This window comes from Crocuta crocuta, unplaced genomic scaffold (genome assembly GCF_008692635.1).
Source record: "Crocuta crocuta isolate KB4526 unplaced genomic scaffold, BGI_CrCroc_1.0 scaffold25, whole genome shotgun sequence".
Taxonomy (NCBI): Eukaryota; Metazoa; Chordata; class Mammalia; order Carnivora; family Hyaenidae; genus Crocuta; species Crocuta crocuta.
Genome location: NW_027532015.1, coordinates 19,661,254 through 19,684,870, shown reverse-complemented (window position 1 = coordinate 19,684,870; position 23,617 = coordinate 19,661,254). Strand labels below are relative to the sequence as shown.

Below are 23,617 nucleotides of genomic sequence, written 5' to 3'. Positions count from 1 at the left end.
TTCAAACAGTACACACTAGTCCCGCCATACATCAGTTCGGAGAACTTCATTTTTTCATTTTAAGAAAACTATTTACAAAAACAAAATGAAAAAAATTATATAAATAACCCATTATGAAAGAATAACAGATTTACTTTTTTCTAAATAAACATTTACTAATACTTCAGATGTTTTGTATGGTGATATATTATGCAAAAATCTCAATTAATCTACATGTAACCATTTTGAAATAAGATTTCTTTTAACCATAGAATCTCTGGATGCCACTACTACACTGTTGGTGGGAATGTAAACTGGTGCAGCCCCTCTGGAAAACAGTGTGGAGGTTCCTCAAAAGATGGACAATAGAATTCCCCTATGACCCAGCAATAGCGCTGCTAGGAATTTACCCAAGGGATACAGGAGTGCTGATGCATAGGAGCACATGTACCCCAGTGTTCACAGCAGCACTCTCCACAATAGCCAAAACATGGAAAGAGCCTAAGTGTCCATCAACGGATGAATGGACCAAGAAGATGTGGTTTATCTATACCATGGAATACTACATGGCGATGAGAAAGAATGAAACCTGGCCATGTGTAGCAACGTGGATGGACCTTGAGGGTGTTAGCTGAGTGAAATAAGTCAGGCAGAGAAGGACAAATATCATGTTTGCACATATAGGAGGATTAGGAGAAACTTAACGGAGGACTGTGGGGAGAAGAAGGGGGGAAATAGTGGGGGAAAGGGAGAGAGGCAAACCATGAGAGACTCTGAATGCTGAGAACAAACTGAGGACTGATGGGTGTGGGGGGAGAGGGGGGTGATGGGCATGGAGGAGGGCACTTGTGGGGATGAGCACTGGGTGTTATATGGAAACCAACTTGACAATAAACTATTTGTAAAAAAAAAAAAAAAATCCTTAGAATGCCCATATATAGTTTGAGAAATTTTGTTTCTAAGAATTAATCCTGAGAAATATCAAGTACATTATAATAAATGTACAAGGGTATTCATGGGGAAAAAAAAAGAATCTCTGGATGCCAAATATTTCCTACTATTTAAAGAGGAAAAAAATGGTATTTTAGGATTTGTATATTGTTAAGAGAAGGGAGGTAATTATCAATTGATCACTATAGCTATTCAAGAAGTGATTAATGGTATATTAATCCCATAAAGAAATCTCAAAGAAGGAAGAGAGTAGTTAAACATCACAATACTTCCTTTTTATTTTACTTTTTTTTAAGTTTATTTATTTATTTTGAGAGAGAGCGAGAATATAAGCACGGGAGGGGCAGAGAGAGAGAGAGAGAGAGAGAATCCCAAGCAGGCTCTGCTGTCAGCGCAGAGCCCAGTGCAGGGCTCAAACCCACAAACCATGGGATCATGACCTGAGCCAAAACCAAAAGTTAGACACTCAACTGACTGACCCACTTAGACACCCATACAATACTTTTTAATAAATGTTTATTTATTTATTTTGAGAGAGAGAGTGAGTCAGAGAGAGGGAGAGCGCAAATCCCAAGCAGGCCCACACTATCAGCACAGAGCCTGATGCGGGGCTCAAACTCACCTGTAAGATCATGACCTAAGCTGAAATCGAGGGTTGGACAGACGCTCAACCAACTAAGTCACCCAGGCACCCCAAACATCACAATACTTTAAGACAATAAAATTATTCCCAGGTTTATAGAGTGGGGGCAAGTATACTCCTATAGAACATACGCTTGGCTGTACTGTGCCACAAAGAATGAATATAGCAACCACGTCAGAAGTGACTTAGTGCAAGTTAAAACACTGCTATCTGTGCATTAGAAAGAAACATAAAACTCTGGGCAGAGAGCAAGAATTATTTTCCTAAATGGATCCAAATAATTCCACTAGCCAGAATGCAGGGTTATGCTCGAAGTTCCTAGTATTTCTAAACAGAAACAAATGTGTGTGCATGTTATTTCATTCATCCACATTTGAAGGCCTCATGGTTGTTTTACTTCAGGGACTTGAAAAAAATGTTACTGAATCCCATTCTCCTTTCCAGTGTGTCATTTTTCCCCCCCTCTCTCTTCTCACCATGAGTACACTAACTTTTCTCTCACTCGAAAGTCATGTGGAATGGCTGCTAAGAACACCCACCTGTACTGGATTTAGGTTCAGTGCCTCGCTATTCCACCAGGAAAGCCAATCCTGCATTTCAGTTTTGTGTCACATGTTTAAAATACCATAGGGGCACCTGGGTGGCTCAGTGGGTTGAGCATCTGACTGAGGCTCGGGTCCTGATCTCGCAGTCTGTGTGTTCAAGCACCGCATCGGGCTCGCTGTTTTCAGTGTGGGGCCCACTTTCAGATCCTCTGTCCCCCTCTCTCTGCCCCTCCCCTGCATGGACACATGCTTGCTCTCTCAAAATATAAAAAACATTTTTAAAAATCCTGAAATAAATTAAAAAACTAAAATACAATAGATATAGGACTTTCCTGAAGAGTGAGACTTCCCTGTCTGACAGTGTCATGCTGGGCATGAATATGCACTTCTTCAAGGGGACTGCTAACCCATAATTAAGCTAGATCACCACAGGATTATCAGTTATTAATGGATCCTTATTTTTTGTTTTCCAGGTATTACCATGAGCACATGCTTGCTTGGGTAGGACTATAGGAAAGAGTTTCTGATAGCACACTTATATTTTAGCGCTAATAATACTAAACTTTAGGGGCACTTGGGTGACTCAGTCAGTTGAGAGTCCAACTCTTGATTTCGGCTCAGGTCATGATCCCACGATTGTGGGATCAAGCCCGAAGTGGGGCTCCATGCTGAGCATGGCATCTGCTTAAGATTCTCTCTCTCTCTCCCTCTACGTCTCCCCTGCTCAGGCTTGCTTGCTCTTTGAAAAATAAATGCATAAACAAAAAAAATGCTAAACTCTGAATTAAGCATTATCATAATTTTGGGGTGCCTGGATGGCCTCAGTTGGCTAACTGTCTGACTCTGATCTCAGCTCAGGTCCTGATGTCAGGGTCATGAGTTCAAGCCCCATGTTGGGCTCTACACTGGGTGTGAAGACTACTTAAATAAAAACAGAAAATTAAAAAATATATATATTATCATAATTTTAACCTAGCTATATATGAATAGTCTATGGTCCATTTATACAGCAATCACATGCAGGCCTCAGATATACAGTCTTATTTCTATACATTTGAGGAAGATTTTAAGGCAGATTTTAAACAGGAACCAATAAGCTGTCGGTTTTCAAAACTAACTGAAAAAAGATTAATGTTTACCTTTGCTAATTGCCTATTAACTGAAAAGTAACAATAAAAGCCTAGCATTGGCTGGGTGAAGATCAAACACACAGTTCTTTCGTCCATTTTAACACAAGCAGAAAGGAAGAGGTACGGCAACAGCTAAGACTTCCTATTTTCAGCCCATTTTCACTATCCGGACAGGACAGGATTCCATTTAGAAACTAGCTCCAGTCATCTGAGAAAGTCAGATCCTACTTGTTACTGTTATTCCTCTTGCCAAACCACAAGGGCAAAAGTCCTGAAAGAACTCTAAAAAAAACTCCACAAGTAGTCAAAACACAAGACCGTGATTCATAATCAGCAAGAGTCTTGCCTTCCAGAAATTGGGAATCTTCATGGCTCTGAAATGAGCAGCATACAAATATTATCAAACAAAAGCTAAAACAAACCACAGGAAACAACTCAATGGAACATCAATCATGCTTCAGAGGTTATCCTGTTCTCTCTATGGTTTGGGTCACTCAGCAGGTCTGGTTTGAAATGAAGTGAAAGAACCAAGCATCCATACCTTTCTGAATCCATGCACTTTAAAGCTGTGTAGGACAACTGTACAAAAGGAAATGTCCCCAGGCTCTCTGATACACTGTGGAAGAAACTGTAGGCATAATCTTTCCGAGTCTAATTACTCTTTTTCTCCGCCCCTTTTCCATTATGAAGTACAAATAGATGGAACCCCCAAATAATAAATGCGAGGGGAAAGCGGAAGGGGCTGGGGAGAAGACGGCTTCTGGAAAGCCAGGGATAATAGTCAAAAGATAGCGTGACCAACCATTCCAGTTTACTTGGGACTGTTTGAGTTTTAGCATCAAAGTCCCGAGAGACCTTTGTCCTGAGCAAATCAGGAAGGTAATTCTTTTCAAAAATATCTTTTTTTTTTTTTAAAGGATAAGAGGAGTCTTCAAGGAGAAGACATGGGAAAAATAAGGTATAGGCTCAGAATTTCAAACGGGAGCAGAGAAGGGAAGAAAGGATAGGAAAACGACCTAAAAGATGAATGATTTCAGGGAAAAAGAAAACAAACGTGGAGCACCTAAGATGAGACAGAAGGTAGACTGTAAGAAACGGAAGGGAAAGGTACAGATTTGTTCCGGTGTGTTGATATCAGGAAGAATCAGTACAGAAGAGCAAACAGCACGAAGGCTGGTGGGCAGGCTGGCGCTCAGGGAAACACCTTCTCCCCTGATGGCTCTGGGGCTCCCGGCCCAGAAGGGCTGCCGAGAATCCTGCTCTCCTGTCTGAAAATTCCAGCTGTTCATGGCTCTCTACCTTTTCTGCTTTGATCATCCACGCACCCTGAAGTCAACTAAGTATCCAGATCCTCCATCAGAGACTTTTCTGTGGTGATGATGTTTCCTGGCACAGATATCCGAAAGCCAGGCAGAGGCAAGACCAGAGGCTGCGAAGGGAGCTGGAGCTGGTGAGGGGGAGACCCCGAGAGTCACTCTGGGAGTCGGTCAGGACAGCAAAGAGGGAATGGAAGAAAGGGCTAGCCAGGCTGGCTAGAAACCCCTATTCAAGGAGCACACAGTGCGGCCCTGAGCGGACGGAGGAGAGAAGGCAGTGACCGCAGAGGACGGAAGAGATGTCTCTCCGTGCTTTTCTGCCCTGGAGTCTCCACTCAAGTACATCCATGAACAGCGAGTGTGTCTACGCCTCTGGGCCCAGAGACAAGCCTATTAATTAAACTAATTACACACTTCCAAAACAAAGTAGACGAAGCAATGGTAACTGGTTGCCTGGAGTAAAATCTACATCAACAGTGAAAGTTACAGAAAGCAGTGCCTCATTCTTTTCCCCAGAGAAAAAGGTCAGCTACTACTTCACAGTGGCAGACACCATGAAGGAATATTTGGGACAGGAAGTCTAGGACCTCTTGAACAGAAAAGTCCCGAAGCCACATACAAAATAAAGTCACAATTCTAGAAAAATATTGTTGGTTTCCTCAACTTCCTACATGGTATAAATGCAAACAAAAGACAGCTGATCATTCTATCACTATCTTATTATTCCAGTCCACGTTCCCCTGAATTTTATTAAGGACAGAAACAGATGTAAAGATGAACTGAATTTTATTAAAGACAGAAATAGATGTAAAGAGAAGTAGGATTATTCAAATACTCACTTCGTAGCTGTCTCTTTATTTCTTTTGCAGGATCTAGCCAGTTCTACAGGGGGAGGGAAAAAAATAAGGTTAATTAAGCCATGAAACCTATGCCAGAGTCCAAAATGAAAACAGTCTACAGTTCACATACTGAAGTATAAACATAAATTCTGTTTCAAAGCAGCTTTCACCTATTAGCATTCCACTGGGCTAAGTATTGATTTGCTTTTGAATGTGTGTATGTTATAAATAAAACATTGAAACACTTTTAAGGTGGTTCTCTTGGGCTTCATTTTCTTGGATCTGAAATCAAATATCTATCCAAATGATTAGATACAATATACGACACATAGTCTTTATTTCATAGTAGAACTCCAGCAAATTCCCCCTGTGGACAGTGTAATGAGAGTTCCGTCAAGGACATTAATTGGCTCTTAAAAGTGTATACATCCCAATCAAACACAATTATTTCAACTCCTAAAGCCAACTTCTCCTCAAAGTCTCATTTCCTCCCACAGCGTACAATGCTACAGGGAGTACGGTCAGATTGGAACTGATCGTTTCCTTCCTGCTCTTCATGGAACATCCTTTTTAAACTTCATGCCAAGTTGGAAGGCAAATAAGAAGGAACTCCCTTTCACTTCCTCCATCTACCCTTTGACAAAGTTAACATATAAAGATTCTAGGAAACTACTATGATATCTTAAAGCAAAAATGACCCAATTTGAACTACTAGGTTCAAACTACCAAAGGACATTAAACATTGTCTTTCAAAGTTATCAGCAAAGATCCAGCCAAAAAAAATTTTATATGTATTTCTGTCTCTATTTTTTTTATGCTTTTCCCAACTTATCCTTAAGTTAAACCTCTCAATTAAAGTTTACCCTACTTGGAGGCGTGTGGGTGGTTCAGTTGGTTAAGCGTCCGACTTTGGCTCACGTCATGATCTCGTGGTCCGTGAGTTCGAGCCCTACATCAGGCTCTGTGCTGACTGCCAGCTCAGAGCCTGGAGCCTGCTTTGGATTCTATGTCTCCCTCTCTTTCTGACCCTCCCTTGCTCTTGCTCTCTCTCTCAAAAATAAGTAAACATTAAAAAAAATTTTTTTTAATTAAAAAAAGTTTACCCTACTTTATCTTCACTAATGCAGGAGAACAAATACATTTTTTGAGATACAGTATTTTTTTGATTGAAACAGTTGAGCCTTGAACAATGTGGAGGTTAGGAGTGCTGATCCCCACACATAGTCAAAAATCCACAAACAACTTTTAACTCCCCTCAAAATTAACTACTATAGAATAATGTAAAGTCAATTAATGCCTATTTTGTATATTACACACAGTATTCTTAAAGTTAGAGAAAAGAAAATGGTAAAAAAAAAATCATGAGAGAGTACACAACTGTACTGTATTTATTGAAAGAAATCTGCGCATAATTGGACCCACACAGTTCAAACCCACGGTATTCATGGGTCAACTATAACTGGCTTTACAATAAATAAGTTTCATTCATTCCAAAAGTATCCAAAGTAATGTATTATAACATCTGTGCTTGAACAGCATTTTCTTCAGATATATAAAGCAAACAATTAAGATGTTTGTTGTTAGGTAGAAAATAAGAGCCTCCTCTGTCTTAACAATATATTGAATTGGTCATTAGAACATTAACTTACACTATTTAAAAGTAGTAACAGGATGCTTTGAAAACAAATCTGCATGGACCCCTGTGGGTTTTACTACACGACTCACGGCTTGCACTCAGTAGTAAGGCTCTAAGGTGGGCACTCTCTACTTGAACACTGGCTATATTCAACCATCTCAATAAAGAGCTACCAGAGCTTGGTTGGGTTTCCTATTACTGGTGTCCCAGCTGCATGGCCCATTGATGTGAAGGGCCAGCGGGTGCTCCGATGGTACCTCCAGTGCAATGTCGGAGAGCAGCTCTAATTCTCCCCTTAGAAAAGAGCCTGGCATTCAGCTTCCTTGCCCAGCAGCTGCTGTCCCCACAACAGCTGGCTCACAAATGGCCAGCTATGATGAGTGCACAAGAATGAGGAAAACACATCTTTCAGACTCTAGTCCAGACAGGGGGAAGCCAGGCAAGAGGCGAAGGAGGGTCACATGTGTTATGGCATTTCATCTATAAACAGAGAAAGAAGAGAGTTGAAGGAAAACTACTTAACTGGTCTTAAACGACCAGACAGACCCTTCCAGGGCTCTGGTTTCATTACATGACAGTTGTTACAGATGCCTGCTGCAGAAGGCGGAGGAGAATGGCGGGAGCGACATAATCTTCTGTGACCCCAAGGAATAACGCTGTGTCAAATAGAGTCAAAGACCCAGGAGAATGAGCGACCAGTTTCTGTGCATCAACTGCCCAAATTCAGATTCACTGTCATTCTCAGGCTACTTTCCACAGCACTGCCAGCCAGAATATTAGAACACTGAAGTGGCTTCTCCCCTATCCAAACACAAAGTGGGCGGAGTTTACCTGACATGATCAAAGATGAGCAGCCAAGTGACTCCTGCCATTCACCTACTGGGTTTCCCTTTGCTAACCATGCTCACTTCCACACTGTGAGCTCCACTCCCAAGGAACAGGGAGGTTCTCTCCTCCCCAGCACAAACTTGCAAGGGTGGTGAGAGACCACGTTACTTGTATCCTCCATAGTGCTTAGCAGGTACAGGCAACCAGCAAGCACGAAATTACTATCTGTTGACAGACGTCTGCCTACTGCCATGCTCTGGTCATGTTAAAAGAACACAAGCTATAGTGTTTTTATCAGATTTGCTTTTATTTGAATGGTTATCTCCAATGAGTACTATGATCCTGAATGGGATATAATTTTATTGCCTTGAGTAATAAATTCATAAGTCAAAAAAAAAAACAACAAAAAAAATGACAATGTGACTTTTAAAAGAAATATAAGTCTATTATCTGCATTGTTAATTACAAATAAACAAGTAAATATATAATATGTAAACAGATAACAAATAAATAAAAGTAAACTTCTTGGTTTGACACTTGAGGGGTGCTGGATGGATCAAGAAGCAAACACAAAAGGAGGGAAAAAGACATCAGAGAATGACATAAATGCATGGGAGTATGTGTGTATGCATGCACACACACGTACGTGTGTACACACACACACACACACACACACCCGTAATAGATTATGGTGCATAATTTCCAATTATATTTAAAGATCTGGCTGCTACATATATAGACTTCGGAATCGGAGCTACATGGAGTCAAATTCTGGCTTTCACCAACTCTGTGACCTTGGGTTCATTCTTCAGCTTTCTTAGGCCTCTGTTTTCCTCAATTCTAAGATGAGGATCAAAAACTGGTCCTTCATAGGCTAGTTCTTTTCAACCATCCATTCAACCGTCCCCTGAAGAATAAGTACATGTGCAGAGTACTTTACCCAATGCCTTGAATACATGGGCTTTTCTATAATCATAAGCTGGCCTATCACCTTGGGGTACATATCTGTCTTCATATAATGTTATATTTCCAAAGGTCGTGTGTTATATATATTAAAGAAGTTACTATATATATGAATAGCACTACCAACAAAAAGTTAACAACTCAGACACACTGTATTCATGGGTCAAATCAAATAAAAATCAGACCCCTTTAGGGGTGCCTGCGTGGCTCAGTTGGTTGAGCGTCTGACTGGCTCAGGTCATGATCTCGCGGTTCGTGGGTTCAAGCCCCGCGTCGGGCTCTGTGCTGACAGCCAGCTCAGAGCCTGAAGCCTGTTTCAGATTCTGTGTCTCCCTCTCTCTCTGACCCTCCCCTGCTCATGCTGTCTCTCTCGCGCGCGCGGGCTCTCTCTCTCTCTCTCTCTCAATCCGAAATAAATAAAACATTAAAAATTTTATTTAAAAAAAAATCAGACCCCTTTTCCTTAAAGAAAATTGTCTAATATTCGCCCTTTCTACATAGCCATCCTACTATAGTGAAGAATCTTCCTGGAAACAAAGGCAACACATATCCCTTCTCATGAAAATAATTACCAGTATGACTAACACTTACATTGAGTGTTTGGACAAAAGTATTATCTAGCTAAGCTTTACTAAGTTTTGCCTGCTAAGAATCCATCTGCCAAATTTGTAAAACACACACACACACACACACACACACAAAACCCCCACAAAAAAAACAGTCTTACCCATTGCCTGCCTGAAACGTTCTCCAGGAAGGGGGCCTGAGAATCTCTATTTTAAGTGACAGTTCCAGGCAATTCATAATCAGGCAAGATCAGGATTTTTCTCAGTGTTTCCCAAGCTTTAATGCACAGGTAACAATGCAAAACTAAAAACAACTAAAACCTACACTGGATTTCAATAAAATGTATCCTGGCTTATTAGAAATAAAAATAAAGTACTTTGCCAGCTACACTTATGGGCAGGGATATTCATTCACTCAATTTGGTATCCTTTCTCCTCAACCTTCCCCTTTCTACCTCCACTCTGTATAGCAAGTATGAACTCAATATATATATTTATTTTCTGACTATCAGGTAAACCAAGGAATAAACAAACATCACAAGGAATCTTAACACAGGCTTCCAACAGAAGTAAACTAAAATTAAAATGTGGTCCTGGAATATCAGTATCTTTAAATTATCTTAGGACATTAAACCGCAAGGGAAAAAAGTAACATCTTTACTTTCATTAGCCTTTAACTGAAATCTAGCATTACCATCAATTATGAATGTGGGAGAAAAAAGCCTGGTTAATATCAGCAGTACTGTTAGCTCTGTCACTTGTAGGAATCAAAAATATTTCCATATTCCACTATAGTTGTGGCAGATCTTGAAATAGCACTGATGCCAATCAATATTTTGAACTCACTGTAGAGATTAGATACTGATGATTATCCCAAATTTAATATTTTTAGAATGTTGTGTCTTTATTGGCTTCCTCTATAGGCCTCTGTATTTTATTAGTTAAAACACTATTCTGAGAAACAGCCCATAGAATTCATTAGACTGCCAAAGGAATTAATGGCACATAAAAAGGTTAAAAACTAAACAGAAACCTGCCTTAGAAGGTTATAGAAATTTAACTAAACAGCAAAGCAAATATCTGTACATGTTTTTGGGTTTGTTTGTTTTTTTTTAATGCTTATTTATTTACTTTGAGAGAGAGCACGAGCAGGGAAAGGTCAGAGAAAGAGGGAGAAAAAGAATCCCAAGTAGGCTCCACCAGCATGAGCCCAATGTGGGGCTCAAACTCTCAAACTGTGAGATCATGACCTGAGCCAAAACCAAGAGTCAGATTTTACCAACTTTACCAAGAGACAGCTTTACCGACTGAGTCACCCAGCTGCCCCTGACCAATTATTTTCTAAACATTTTCAATACTTATTACTTGTTAAAGAGGGTTTAAATAAAGATGATTTTCAGTTATCCTCTAAAAAAAAAAATCTAGGAAAATTAAAAACCCTGATTAAAAATTATTACATTTAGATTCATAGGATGTTGGTGTTAAGAAAATCCTGAGACCAGATGGTCCGAAAGTCCATGTGTAATGGGAATGGCCCACCTCCTACCTAAGTGACTAAGGCTGTTGGCATCCTTCTCAAATGCGAGCCACTTGGCTTTTGCTACATTCCAAACACCCACAATTCTGTCACCTAAAAAGGTTCTTTGATCCCCTAAAATCAGCACTTCTCCAACCTTACAGGTTTTCCTGAATCACCTGAAGATGGAGTCAAAATGCAGACCACAATTCGGTAAGTTCTACGGTAAGCTTTACGGTAAGGACCTGGAATTTTCCTTTTCAACAATCTTCTAGGTAGAGCCAATGCTGGGGCACCGTTGGAGCAGTACAGCCCTAGATTTCCTTGCATGTCTTTTCCTGAAAGTCAGATGTACAGAGACATTTTTCAAGTCCACTAACTAGCTTAACAGGTCGATGCCCCGCCTTCACTGGCTACACATTCTATTGTTGACAGCTCCCTGTAGAAAGCCCTAGCAGATCTTCGCTCCCTACGGGTAAGCATTTTTTTCTCCACCCATCACACTAACCAGCTGTATCACATAATGCCAAGGCCTACAATCTTCATTCCACCAAGGTGCTAACCTCTTTTGCGGGACAAAGAGGAACAGCCAGCCAGGCCCATCAGCCAGCAGCCTCCCCCAAGCAGCCCGAGTGTGTGGCCGCTTGGGCTGCGGGCCACTGAGCATAGCAGACCTAAATAATGACCCAAAATCCTCTCATAAAAATCTATCTCCAAGTTCCTTTCCACCTAAAAGCCATCCATCTCACCCAATACCCTTTCAGGCTGGATGCTAAGATAGATCACAGAGTCAGAAGGTTTTTTGAAATGTTTAGCTGTGCCTTCCTCACTTTTGGTGCTTGTCAATTTGGCCAGATGAGAGCAATTAAATTCATCCCACCCTGTATGACCAAATGTTCAAAGTATAAGCTTACCTAAAATCTGCATTTTCTCTCAGGAATTTAGAGTGCTGAAGCAGGTCCTCTGTATTATACCTTTGCCTAAATGAGGTCTTACAGAACATTGCCCTGATGCTGGCGTTAAGAGGAAAGTTCCAGACTTTCTACATTATAGCGAAATGTTCACTACGCACCTGGGAGAATGTGATTCAAAACTTGTCTGTGGAGTCAGAACGTACAACTGGACTGAATACAGAACTTTATTAAAGAATAGTTTATATTAATGACACATGGTGTAATATTTGCGTTTTTAGTTCTATTTTCTGGAGGAAATGGACAGGCTATCAGACAAACACTTTAATCAATTTTCCTAAAGTTAGCTGTGGATATCAACGACACTTCTGACAAGTTCCTCTTTCAACATGGCTTGAAACAAAATAACATAATCCCTCAGCCAGATGCCGAACTCTATTAACATCAAAAACTCAAGACAGTATTTTTCCCTTTAAAGAGAGTCCAAAACTCTTAATGATGGCTCCAGTCAGACATGAATTCAAGAACTATATGGACTTGAAATTCCAGAATATAAACGAGTAACATGTTGCTTGATTCCACATATTTTTAACGGCATTTTCCGTAGTAAAGTTTACATAAAACTTCTCAAGAGACATTAAAAGGTTCTAACACTAATCATGATAGATTCTCATACTTAAGAGTAAATTGAAAGGCTTCCAACTCAAGATCTGAACCATGAGACCAAGTACTACCTTAAAATCGAAGGAGAGTTTAGATTTTCTCTCTCCATGGAAAAATTTTGTACAACTAAACATAGCTTTACCTCACCTTCAATTTATAATATGTTGAAATAAGTGACTGAAACTTCTATAAATAGAGATAATATTTATCATGAAAAAGCAAGCAGCCTAAATTCCTGTACCCTATGGTATCCTACTGTTGAAACTATGTGGGTTTCAAACAATAGGACTGATTAAGCTCATACAATGGTAATAACTTTCTGTGGGAAAAAATTAAGGCACCATGCAAATCTCTATTAGAAAAAGTAAGAGTTCTTTGCCCTTGATGTCTTGAGGGCTGGATTTTGTCTACATAAGTGAGAAGGAACTAAAAAAAATCATATAAAAGTCATAAAAGCAAATCACATTACACATGAATAATTAAATATACTGCCAATTACATGTGAGCATTCAATCTTCTGAAAAGTTAGTATTTCAGAAAGTACACACAGCTGTTTTCTTCTTCTAATGTTCTATGGGTAAAGCCTAGATGAAAGTGTGTGCCTAATTGTATGGGCATTTTCATCTCCCGTTTCATTAAGAGAAACTGCAAAGTAAAATAAGGAATTAGGAGTTCCCTATTTAACATTAGCATTTTTTTGGTCAATGAGGATCCTATATAGAACCCCTCCAAACTAAACCTTATACTAATATTCTCTGCCTCAATGCCCTGGGCCTCTCCTTAACTCCAGCTATGCCTTCCCACCCTGAACACTAGGTCATCACACAGCGTTCTCCATCTTGTTAGAGTTCATCATCCCATTCTCCTTCTAAGTTTCCTACCCATTAATTCTCACAGTACCTAATCTTCAGCTTCTTTGGACTTTCATCCTTTGGCCACCAGCCATTTTCTCCCAACCTATGCCAGCCCATTTCAGCTTCAGTTATGTTCCTTCCTGGGTCTCTGGTAACTACCCAGCTGGGCTACCATCTCAGCAGCAGCTCCAGTTTTCTAGATCTTCTGTCCATCTTACCATCACCACTGTGAACACAGCCAGCTGGGAACCGCTGTAATACCCCATTTCTCCACTATCATTCCCAGGGTCAGATGGCAATCAGAGAAAAACACACACCAATGTATTCTGTTCCCATCACAATCGTATGATCTCCAATCTTGGCTGGACTGTCAATAGCAATCCACGTACTTGTCCTTAGTAGTCTGCCTCTCTGGGTCCCCAGTGCTAACTACTAGTCATTCTTAGGAGATGATTTCACCCTGTATTTCTCAGAGCTTTGAGGCTGCACTTCGCTTAACTAAGGTTTGCCAACAGATATACCACTCTTGATCTTCTTTCTTGCAGACTCAGAGGGTGACGCTGCCCCCTTTATTCAAAGCTCATCCTTTCCCTTTTCTCCACTTCAGGCGTTTCCATCCACATCCCTTTCCTCTCGCTCTACCCTCACCCTCTCCTTGGGCATTTCCACAGCCAAAGTCAAAGTTCTTTCCATCCAAGCAAATCTGTCAATCCCCAAACTCTTTAGTAAACACTGTGTGCTGTCATATATAATACCCACCAGTCATAAGAGGCTACTTAAGTTTAAATTTGTACAGTTGAATAAAATTCCACGTCACTTCCTCAGTCACACTAGCCATATTTCAAGGGATCAATAGCCATCAGTGGCTAGTGGCTGCCATATTGTATAGACAGAGCAGGCCTAGAACATCTCATCATCATGAAAAGTTCTACTGGACTGTGCTGGTCTATATCCTGTTGTATCATTCTCCCAACTGTCCTCTTCACAGCCAGCCTTCCTTAAATAATACTTTACGCCAACTCTCACATTCTTTACTGTTAACTTTCCTCAGCCCTCACACCTACTCCCTGATCCCTAATCATCATCTAGCCAACAGCCTACATGCACTTCCATCTTAGAAAAATGAAAATGAGATTTCATCTCTGCCCCCAACCCCAAACTGCTGCTCCTCCTCTGAAGTCCCCAAGTAAGAGTCTCTAAAGGGCTCTCCAGCTACCCAAGCCCCAAATGTGGAACTTATTCCAAACCCCTCCATCACCTTCATACCACAGAGATGATAAGTCACAAAGTCCTACAGATGTTACCTACTCAGTAGTACCTCTGCCCTTTGTCTTTACTCCTAATGTCACTGCCCTGGTTTCCTCCATCCCTGGACCAGATGACTGACCTTTCTCTGCCTCCGATCTCAGTCCCCTATAATCTCCCTCCATATCACAAACCGGTTATTCTTTCTGAAATACCAATCTGACCGTGTCAACTTTCTTTATAAAAACCCCTCACATCAGGATAAATATCTAGAATCCTTAGCACAAGATACAAGGCTTTCCAAAGAATGTTCTTTGCCTAGTTTTCCCATAATCACCAACACTCTCCACAAAACCACCCCAAAGTAACCTATGATGTAAGTTAAAACACTGTGCTTGCTGAGAAAATACAGCTTCAAGACAAGTACCCAACTTTTTTAAATCAAGTTCCACACCAGGCATGGAGCCCAACACAGGGCTCAAACTCACCACCCTGAGATCAAGACCTGAGAAGAGAGAAAGAGTTGGATGCTTAACTGAGTCACCCAGGCGCCCTCCCAACAACTCCTTGTAACTTGCCAATCACTCACAGGTCCCTCCTACACAGAGACTCTGGAACTGCCACATTCCTCCAGCCCTGTCAAGCAACTTGAGATTCCTCCTGCACACCATCCTCACTGATGCTGGAGTGGTTACTTTTCTTCTGTGCAGGATGTACCTTCCCTGTCCGCATTCAGAATATCTGTCACAATTCTCATTTTCTATAATAGAACATTAATATTAAAGTGCTAATTTCATTTCTAAAGTTTATAGATTTGCCCTTATACAACAATATAAAGTTTTCATACCAGAGGCGCTTGTCATCAGGTAATAAAACTTCGAAGTGTCTCCTATCTAGTTCACTAATAAATGTGCAGCTGGTATTTAGGACAGGGTATGTTAAGTTGTGTCATGGAATGAGATTACCAGAAGTCTATTCACTTGGATAATATTAGCCTGACTGCCATGGTCAGAAGCTCTGCGCCCCCCTAAAATTCCTATGTTGAGATCATGATGTCCAATGTGATGGTATTAAGAGGTGGGGCCTCTGGGTCATGAGAGTGGAACCCTTATATTGGGATTAGCACCCTTACAAAAGAGGCTCCAGAGAAGTCCCTCATCCCTTCTACCATTAAGAACACAGCAGGAAGGCACTGTTTGTGAGCCAGGAAGCAGATCCTTACCAGACATGGAATCTGCTGATGCCCTGATCTTGAACTTCCAAGCCTTCAGAAATGTGAAAGATTGGTGTTTTGATAAGCCATCCAGTTTCTGATAGTTTGTGATAGCAGTGCAGATGGACTAAGACACTGACCAAAAAGATAATTTATTTTCTGTCCCAAAATATGTGAGGGACAGGACATATCCCATCTACTTGACACAGCCCATAACATAACACCCTTCAATATCCCCTATATAAACAGTGATGACACCATTTTTAAGCTGGGAAGAGTGAGCCTAAATGGTGGGGTGGGTGGGTGCACATGTGGGTACATGTGTGTAGCAAACAGTACATAAGACTGGTTAGGAGAAAAATGAGATTCTTAGTTGGAAATCCATCTGCCAGGTGATGCTGCCAAGAAGGGGAAAGTTCCTTTAAGGAAGCACTGACAAGACTCTCACAGAATCACTCTCAATGAGTCAGGTCATCCCTTAAACTTACTGACACCATTATAGATACATCAACTGGGAAATTCACACTGGGAACATAGTCCATAATATCCTTCAACAACCCATTTATGAAGTCTTGCATGAGGTCTTTTAGAATTGAATAAGATGAAAAATCCCTCCAAGGCAAGATGATACTCTTCCATTTGTCCAGTCATGATAGCTATAAAACAGCATACCCATTTTTATGCCTTGACGGATAGAAAGTTAAAAACTGTTGCATTTTCTATTTCTTTTCCTTCCTAGTTTACCCAGTTTTGAATCTTACCATTAATATGTATTGGCTAGGTGACTTTGGGTGAATTATTTTAACTTCTCTATGCCTCATCCTTCTGTATTTATAAAGCATGGTTAATAATACCAACCTTTCAGGGTTGTTCTGAAAACCATCGGAGACAACACTTGTAAGGGCTAGAACAGAGCCTGGTGCATTGTGAGAATCTCAGAATGATTAGCTATTAATAGTCATGTCCATTTTCTTTGGAATATTTTTTATGATAAAAGCCTCCTTGGATTCTTTTAAAAATGAAGTTATAAATAAGTCTGCTTAACTACGAGCCTCAATATAAATATGATATTCCCACCCAGAAATAAAACCGCCCACTGCACACTGTACTATTGAGAAGGATTCCACCTGAAGTCTCCGAAAGCATATATTAAATTAATTTACTTGTTCTTCTAAAAGCTGTTATCTAACCTAAAGTCAACATGTGTTGAAATGACATTCATTCGACATACACCCTGCCATTCCACGACGGGCCTTCCCCAGCTCACTAAATGGCACTTCCATCCATCCAAGAATCCAGACCCTATTACTGGTGTCATGTCATCCCTCACACCCAATCAGTTGCTTGATCCTCTTTCCTTCAATCATTTATTTGTCTTTCTCTACCCACAACTTCAACTGAGGCCACTTCTTCCTTTGGATGAGCAATGGTCACATCCCTCTTCTCCCTGTCCCTCTCACAGCCCAAGCCCACCCTTATGTCTCTCCTTAAACCGCCTTCTCTCTCCTAGCCACCTTTAGCATCCAAACGCTCTCCTATAGAGCAGTAATCAAAATTTAGTAACTGCATAACTAGTTTTTCACTGTCTCCTCAACTGGAAAAGTAGTGGGGACATCTGCGAAGGCAGGGTCTTTGTCTTAACTGTTTACTGCTAGAGTCCCAGTAGTACCACTGGTTTGCATACAGGTAATTTTTTTTTTAATCTAAAGTTTACCATCTTAACGACCGTTCAGTATACAGTTCAGTGATGCTAACCATATTCACATTGCTGTGCAACAGATTCTGAAATGCTTTCATCATATAAAACTGAAAATCTGTGCCCAATGAATAACAGCTCCCCATTTCCCCCATACCCTGGTCCCTGACAACACCATTCTACTTTCTGTTTCCAAAAACTGGATTATGGATAATTCGTGTAAGTGGAATCACAGTGCTTGTCCTTTTGTGACTGGCTTATTCCACTTAATATAGTGTCCTCTAGCTTCATCCTTGTGACAGGATTTCCTTCTTTAAGGTTCAATAATATTCCATTCACCACATTTTGTACAGACCACATTTTGTTTATCCAATTCATTCACTGATGGACACTGGGTTGCTTCCACCTCTTGGCTATTGTGAGCAATGTCACGATGAACACAGATGTGCAAATCTCTTCAAGGTGCTGCTTTCATACTTTTGGATATACACCCCAGAAGCGGGATTGCTAAATCACGTAATTTTTATTTATAATATTTTGAGTAACCTCTATGATGTTTTCCATTATAGCTGCACCATTTTACATTCCCACCACCAGTGCTCACGGATTTCTTCATTCTTCACTAATATTTCTTTTGTTTCCTTGCTAGTGGCCATGCTCATGGGTGTGTGATGGCACAAAGACAGTATTTAAGAGATATGTGTTAATGCCTAGATAGGCTGAGGTTACAAAGATAAAAAGGTATGGTCTCTACCCTCAAGAGATTCCTAGAGTAATGGGAGGAGAGGCTCTCATAAATTAGCTTTTTGCTAAATGTCTAGATAACAGATGGCAGAACTAGTCAACTCCCCTTGAGTTGGGAGCTGGAGGGGTGGTGGCAGAAGATGGTCAAGGAAAATCTCATAGCGCAGGATACTTAAATGTTAAGGAGGCACTCAGATACAAAAAAAAAAAAAAGGGAAGGGCATCCAAATGTAAAGAACGCTATGTTCAAGCAGATATAGTATGGACCAACAAGGCTCCTGTTAGGAAAGAAATCTGGTATGGACAGATTCCAGACTGGATGTGAGAGGTTACTGAAAAAGGAAAGAAAAGTGGAGCCTTGTAAACCATACTAAAAGGATTATATTGTATCCATTAAATGGTGTTAAGCCAGGGAGAGCCAAGATCCAAGTGCACTCCAGAGAACTCCATCGAGCAGCAGTGTGACAGGTCACCACAGGGGCCTGCGGCCAGGCAGTTAATCCAGGTAGGAGGCTAACACAATGGTCAAAGCAAGAGAGGACAGGGGCCTAAACCAAAGCAAAAACTGTGGACAAAGAGAACCAAGAGAAAGACATTAGTGGGTAGAAAATACAGACCTTTTTTGACTGATAAGCAATGGAAGGAGGTGGAAGGAGTGGAAGGAATCTATACCCACTCTTCAGGGAACAAATGAAGTTGGGTTGTTTTCTTTTTTTTTTTTTTAACGTTTATTTATTTTTGAGATAGAGACAGAGCATGAGCCGGGGAGGGGCAGAGAGAGAGGGTGACACAGAAATCTGAAGCAGGCTCCAGGCTCTGAGGTGTCAGCACAGGGCCCGATGCCGGGCTTGAACCCATGGACCTTGAGATCATGACCTGAGCTGAAGTCGGAAGTCTAACCGACTGAGCCACCCAGGCGCCCCTGACAGATGAAGTTTTAAGGGGCAGATGTCAGCTTGCTTTGAGACAATGCAGTGCAGTGTCCAGTAGGCAGTTAAACAGGAGTCTGAGATTTAGGTCAAAGATATGGATTAGACACATATATTAGAAGTCCTAAAAATAAAAACTAGTGAATCCTATCCAAATACCACTTTCTTACATAAATCTAGTGTTGCAGAAATACCAGATGTCTTTATGTAGCATATCCTGCTTCTACTAACAGAACGTGTTTTTCTGCATATTTTACAACACACTAGATGCTTTCCCTTTTTCCACAAGGCTTAAATGCTTTGATGAATCTCCCCATCTGTAATCTCAGAAAGAGTGGATAATGATAGCCAAATTCCCATCACTTTCTCTTTTACAGCTTTGAGAACCAGCAGAATGGCCTATGGTTGGAAACATTATCGAGACCACCTGTAATTTCAAGTCTAAAAAGAGCACCTAGTTTATTTAGTGGAATATCTCATCTGTTATTACTTCTGAAAAAAGTATTCTAAACGGAATTCTAATAACAATACCCACATACTATTGTGTAAGAAGGCATCCAATTTAATGGTCTTTGGCTTAAATGTGGAATTAAACAAATTAGGTATCAAGACTTTAAAACTAAGCAAATTGAGAAATTTTAATTTACAGATCATTATCACCCTTAGTACCCTGAATTTCATTACCAGGTCATATAAACAATGACAGCATGTGGGCAAATAACCTCACAGCCTAAGTTCATCTATTATGTTCTGTTCTACTGACTGTGACGTAAATGTCAGATGCTGGAAAGTAACTTCTTTGGCTGTGACCCAACGCTCCAGGCATCCTCAGACAGAATCATCCTAGCAAGGCTGTCCACAGCCACAGTCTAACAGACTTGAAAGGGTTGCACTCTAGGTGCCACAGGATTAAAGCTTCACGCTTCACTCCTACACTCGGTATCTTCTCCACCAGTTACATACCATCACTCAGAGTGAAGCAGAGAAGGACCAGTCCTTTCTTAACAATGAGGAAAGTGCTATAGACTGAATGTTTGTGCTTCCCCCCCCCTTCATACCTTGAAACCTAACCCCCAACGTGATAGGATTTGGGGGTGGGGCCTTTGGGAGGTGATGAGATCATGAAGGTGGAGCCTCTTGAATGGGAGTCGCACCCTTATAAAAGAGGCTCAGAGAGCTCCCTGTCCCTTCTGCCAGTTGAGGATACAGGAGGTACTGTATCTTTATGAACCAGGAAGTGGGCCCTCACCAGACACAGAACCTGCTGGTATCTTGTTCTTGGACCACCCAGCCTTCCAGTGTTGTTTATCAACCACTCGTCTAAGAACTTTGTTAGAAACACCTAAAAGGCCTAAGACAGAGGCTGCAGGTTAGTTCTGGCTCACTGCCAGAATGGATTAATACTTCTCTCTTTAATTTACATACGAAACCAAGACAATCCCCGGAATTAGCATTAAGCATTTAGAGAACCCTGATGCTCCCGTCCTGGGAAACTCCTGGAGCACAACAATCTCAACACACCTGATGTTGGGTAGATTTGCACAGGGTCCTGGCAGGTCAAATCAACCCAACCTGAGTCCGGGTGGGCTCCACCTCTTTTCTGGCCCTCGGTAACCCAAAACAGGGCACAGAACACATCCGCAACACATGGCCACCATAGTCTGTACAGCAAGGCCAACACTCTCTCCCCAGTCTCCAGGTAAGTTCATTCCTTCTAATACGCTTCTTTCTGTCTTTTTAGGTATGCTTAATTCCCAGCATACAGGTGAATTCAAGAGCTAAATATTCAACATAAAATGTTTTAAACCAGTCTTTTAGTCTCTACTGATTAACATTAGTTGAGACATCCATTTTGTCTGCTTATAGTATTGGAAAAGCATATGCACATACAGAGGCAAAAAGTTACAGGTGATTCTCTCTATACAAGTTTTTAGTATTTACCAAATTTCTACAATGAATATAAAATATGTCAAAATCAATTATTTTAAAGCTAAATTTTATACTGCTTGAGAAAAAAAAAGTACTATATTTTTCTAAGGAGATACAAATACACTTGAAATCATTTCACTTACTTTCTGTTCAGGGCTTTCCTGAAACAAAAGTCCAAAGTAGTCCTTTTCCAAGAGATTGAGATGTTCGCACACTTTGTCAAATAACACTTGTCCCTTCGCACGTTTCTGAGGGAAAAGAAATGACACCTTTACTTTTCAAGCACTAAAGAGTCCATGAGTACTATAAAGGGCTTCACATCAGATACCATAATTTAGTGTAATATAAATAATCTGTTTTCCAATCTTATGATAGAAAAGATTAATAACCTTTTCACTTTAGAACCTTCCCTCACCTCACCTACACAAAGTATACATTCTAAAATGAAAGTGTGATCAAATGCTTTACTTGCTACTCTATGATAATATAAAATGGAATCAAAAAGTAAGATGCTAGGAGTTAATTTATTTTTATAATAGTATAATAATAGGAATGCCTGCTTAGTGAATTAAGCATCCAACCTGGGCTCAGGTCATTATCTCACAGTTCATGAGTCTGAGCCCTGTGTCAGCTTCTGTTAGCTCAGAGCCTGGAACCTGTTTTAGAATCTGTGTCTCCCTCCCTCTCTCTGCCCCTCTCCCACTTGTGCTCTCTCTCAAAAATAAATAAACTTAAAAAAAAAAAAAGTAGTACAAAATAACATCTAAACTGCCTCCATCAATTCCTCAAAGTGGGTTATATTATATCTATGATATATACTCCCCCAGGAAAATCATTTAGCCCTATTCTTCACTGGATCCTAATATGATTTATCCCATCAGCATTTAGGCTTTTTTGTTTCATGATTTGTAGAATAGGAAAAAAAGTTTTTTTCAATTCAAGCTATGCTTTTCCTCAAGAATATTACATGTACCCCAATGTTCAGAGCAGCACTCTCAACAATAGCCAAATCATGGAAAGAGCCTAAGTGTCCATCAACTGACGACTGGATCGAGAAGATGTGGTATTCTCCAAACTCGCCCCTCTGAGCCTGGTAACTGTGTATCTACCAGAGTGAAATTGACCCTGACCAAACCAGACAGGCTTCTCGTCCAGACCAGCACAGCCACTGGCCTAGGGACCAACAGCTGTGGGGGGGGGGGTTTCTTTTTGTTTGCCTTTTTCTTTTCTTCTCTTGTCTTTTTCTTTCTACCCTCCTCTTTTTCACTTTTGGAATCAGGCTCATAATTTCTGATTTGTTTTTGGTGAATTACTTGTATCTAATTATATACACACACACATATACATACACACACATGTGTATGAGTGTAAAAATTTGTTCAATCAGGCATTTTTACTCTACTCTTTTTATACCTATTTTCCTTTCTCTTTCTCTAGATTTAGCATTACAGTTTTTTTGACTCTCTGGTCTTCTTTTCTCACCTCTTTCATTTTTCTCTTTTTATAGGATCAGGCTTCCCCCTACCTCTTCCCAGGGTTACTTCAACAAAAAAATCAAAGCAGACCTGGCTGAAAGTCCAAACACTCCACCACCACAAGCAAGCAGGAGTCTTGCAGAGGGCTGACCGGTGGGATGGAGCAGCCAAAACGCAACAACAGAGTGCATGCAACAGATACGCAAACCGCTTCCTGAAGTGCCAGGCCCTGGACAGGGTAGGACCCCTCTCCTTAATGCAATCGTATGCGCAGGCACAAGACACAGAACAAGCTAGTAAAACACGCAAAAGAAAGAAACTTAGGCAAAATGACAAAAGAGAAGAATACAAATACAAAAATAGAGAATTCTGAAAGCGGCTAGGGACAAACGGGCCTTAGCCTACAAGGGCAGACACATAAGGGGAGGAGCAGACCTGTCCCCTGGCACTTGGCAGGCCGGGAGGGAGTGGCAGGAAACATTCAATGTGCTGAATAGCAAAAATATGCAGCCAAAACTCCTTTATCCAGCAAGGCTGTCATTCAGAATAGAGGGAGAGATAAAGGCTTTCCCAGACAAACAAAAACTGAAGGAGTTCATGACCACTAAGCCAGCCCTGCAAGAGGTCCTAAGGGGGACTGTGTGAGTGGAAAGCAGTAAAAAAATTTTAAAAATCAATTTAAAAAATTTTTTTAAAATAGAGTTATACTAAATAGCAGAGGAAAGAAGGTGAAAGCGACAAATTATTTCGACATAGCAAGCACTGTACCGTCATTATATCACTACAGACTCAGAGAGTACTAAGTACATTTAAAATAAATACATGTGTGTATGTCTGCGTATTCAAAGTACATACAAATAGAGTGTGATAAGGAAGAGTATTGGACTCTGGATTCCAAATGCCAAAGTTCTACATAATTTCCATTATTGATAAATTAGGTGACCAGGGACAAGACGCTTCACTTCTACTTGCCTTAATTTGCACATCTGTGAAACGGGGGAATAAAATCCACCACAGAGTGTAGTGGGTACTAAACGTTGTAATAC

The 23,617-nt window shown here is 40.6% G+C and overlaps 1 protein-coding gene across 12 annotated transcripts in view; it reads right to left on the bottom strand.

Moving 5' to 3' along the window:
• EPB41L2 (erythrocyte membrane protein band 4.1 like 2) overlaps positions 1–23,617 on the bottom strand; it is a 164,433-nt gene that overhangs the window by 71,763 nt on the left and 69,053 nt on the right. For all 12 annotated transcript variants that reach the window (XR_013338066.1, XM_077775973.1, XM_077775965.1 and 9 more), the window contains exons 4-5: positions 21,240–21,344; positions 5,404–5,446 (exon numbers count right to left, since the gene is read on the bottom strand). Coding sequence is in view for 11 of the 12 variants with exons in the window: in XM_077775973.1 (XP_077632099.1) it covers positions 5,404–5,446; positions 21,240–21,344 (148 nt within the window). In the remaining variant the exon portion in view is untranslated. The remainder of the gene's footprint in view (positions 1–5,403; positions 5,447–21,239; positions 21,345–23,617) is intronic.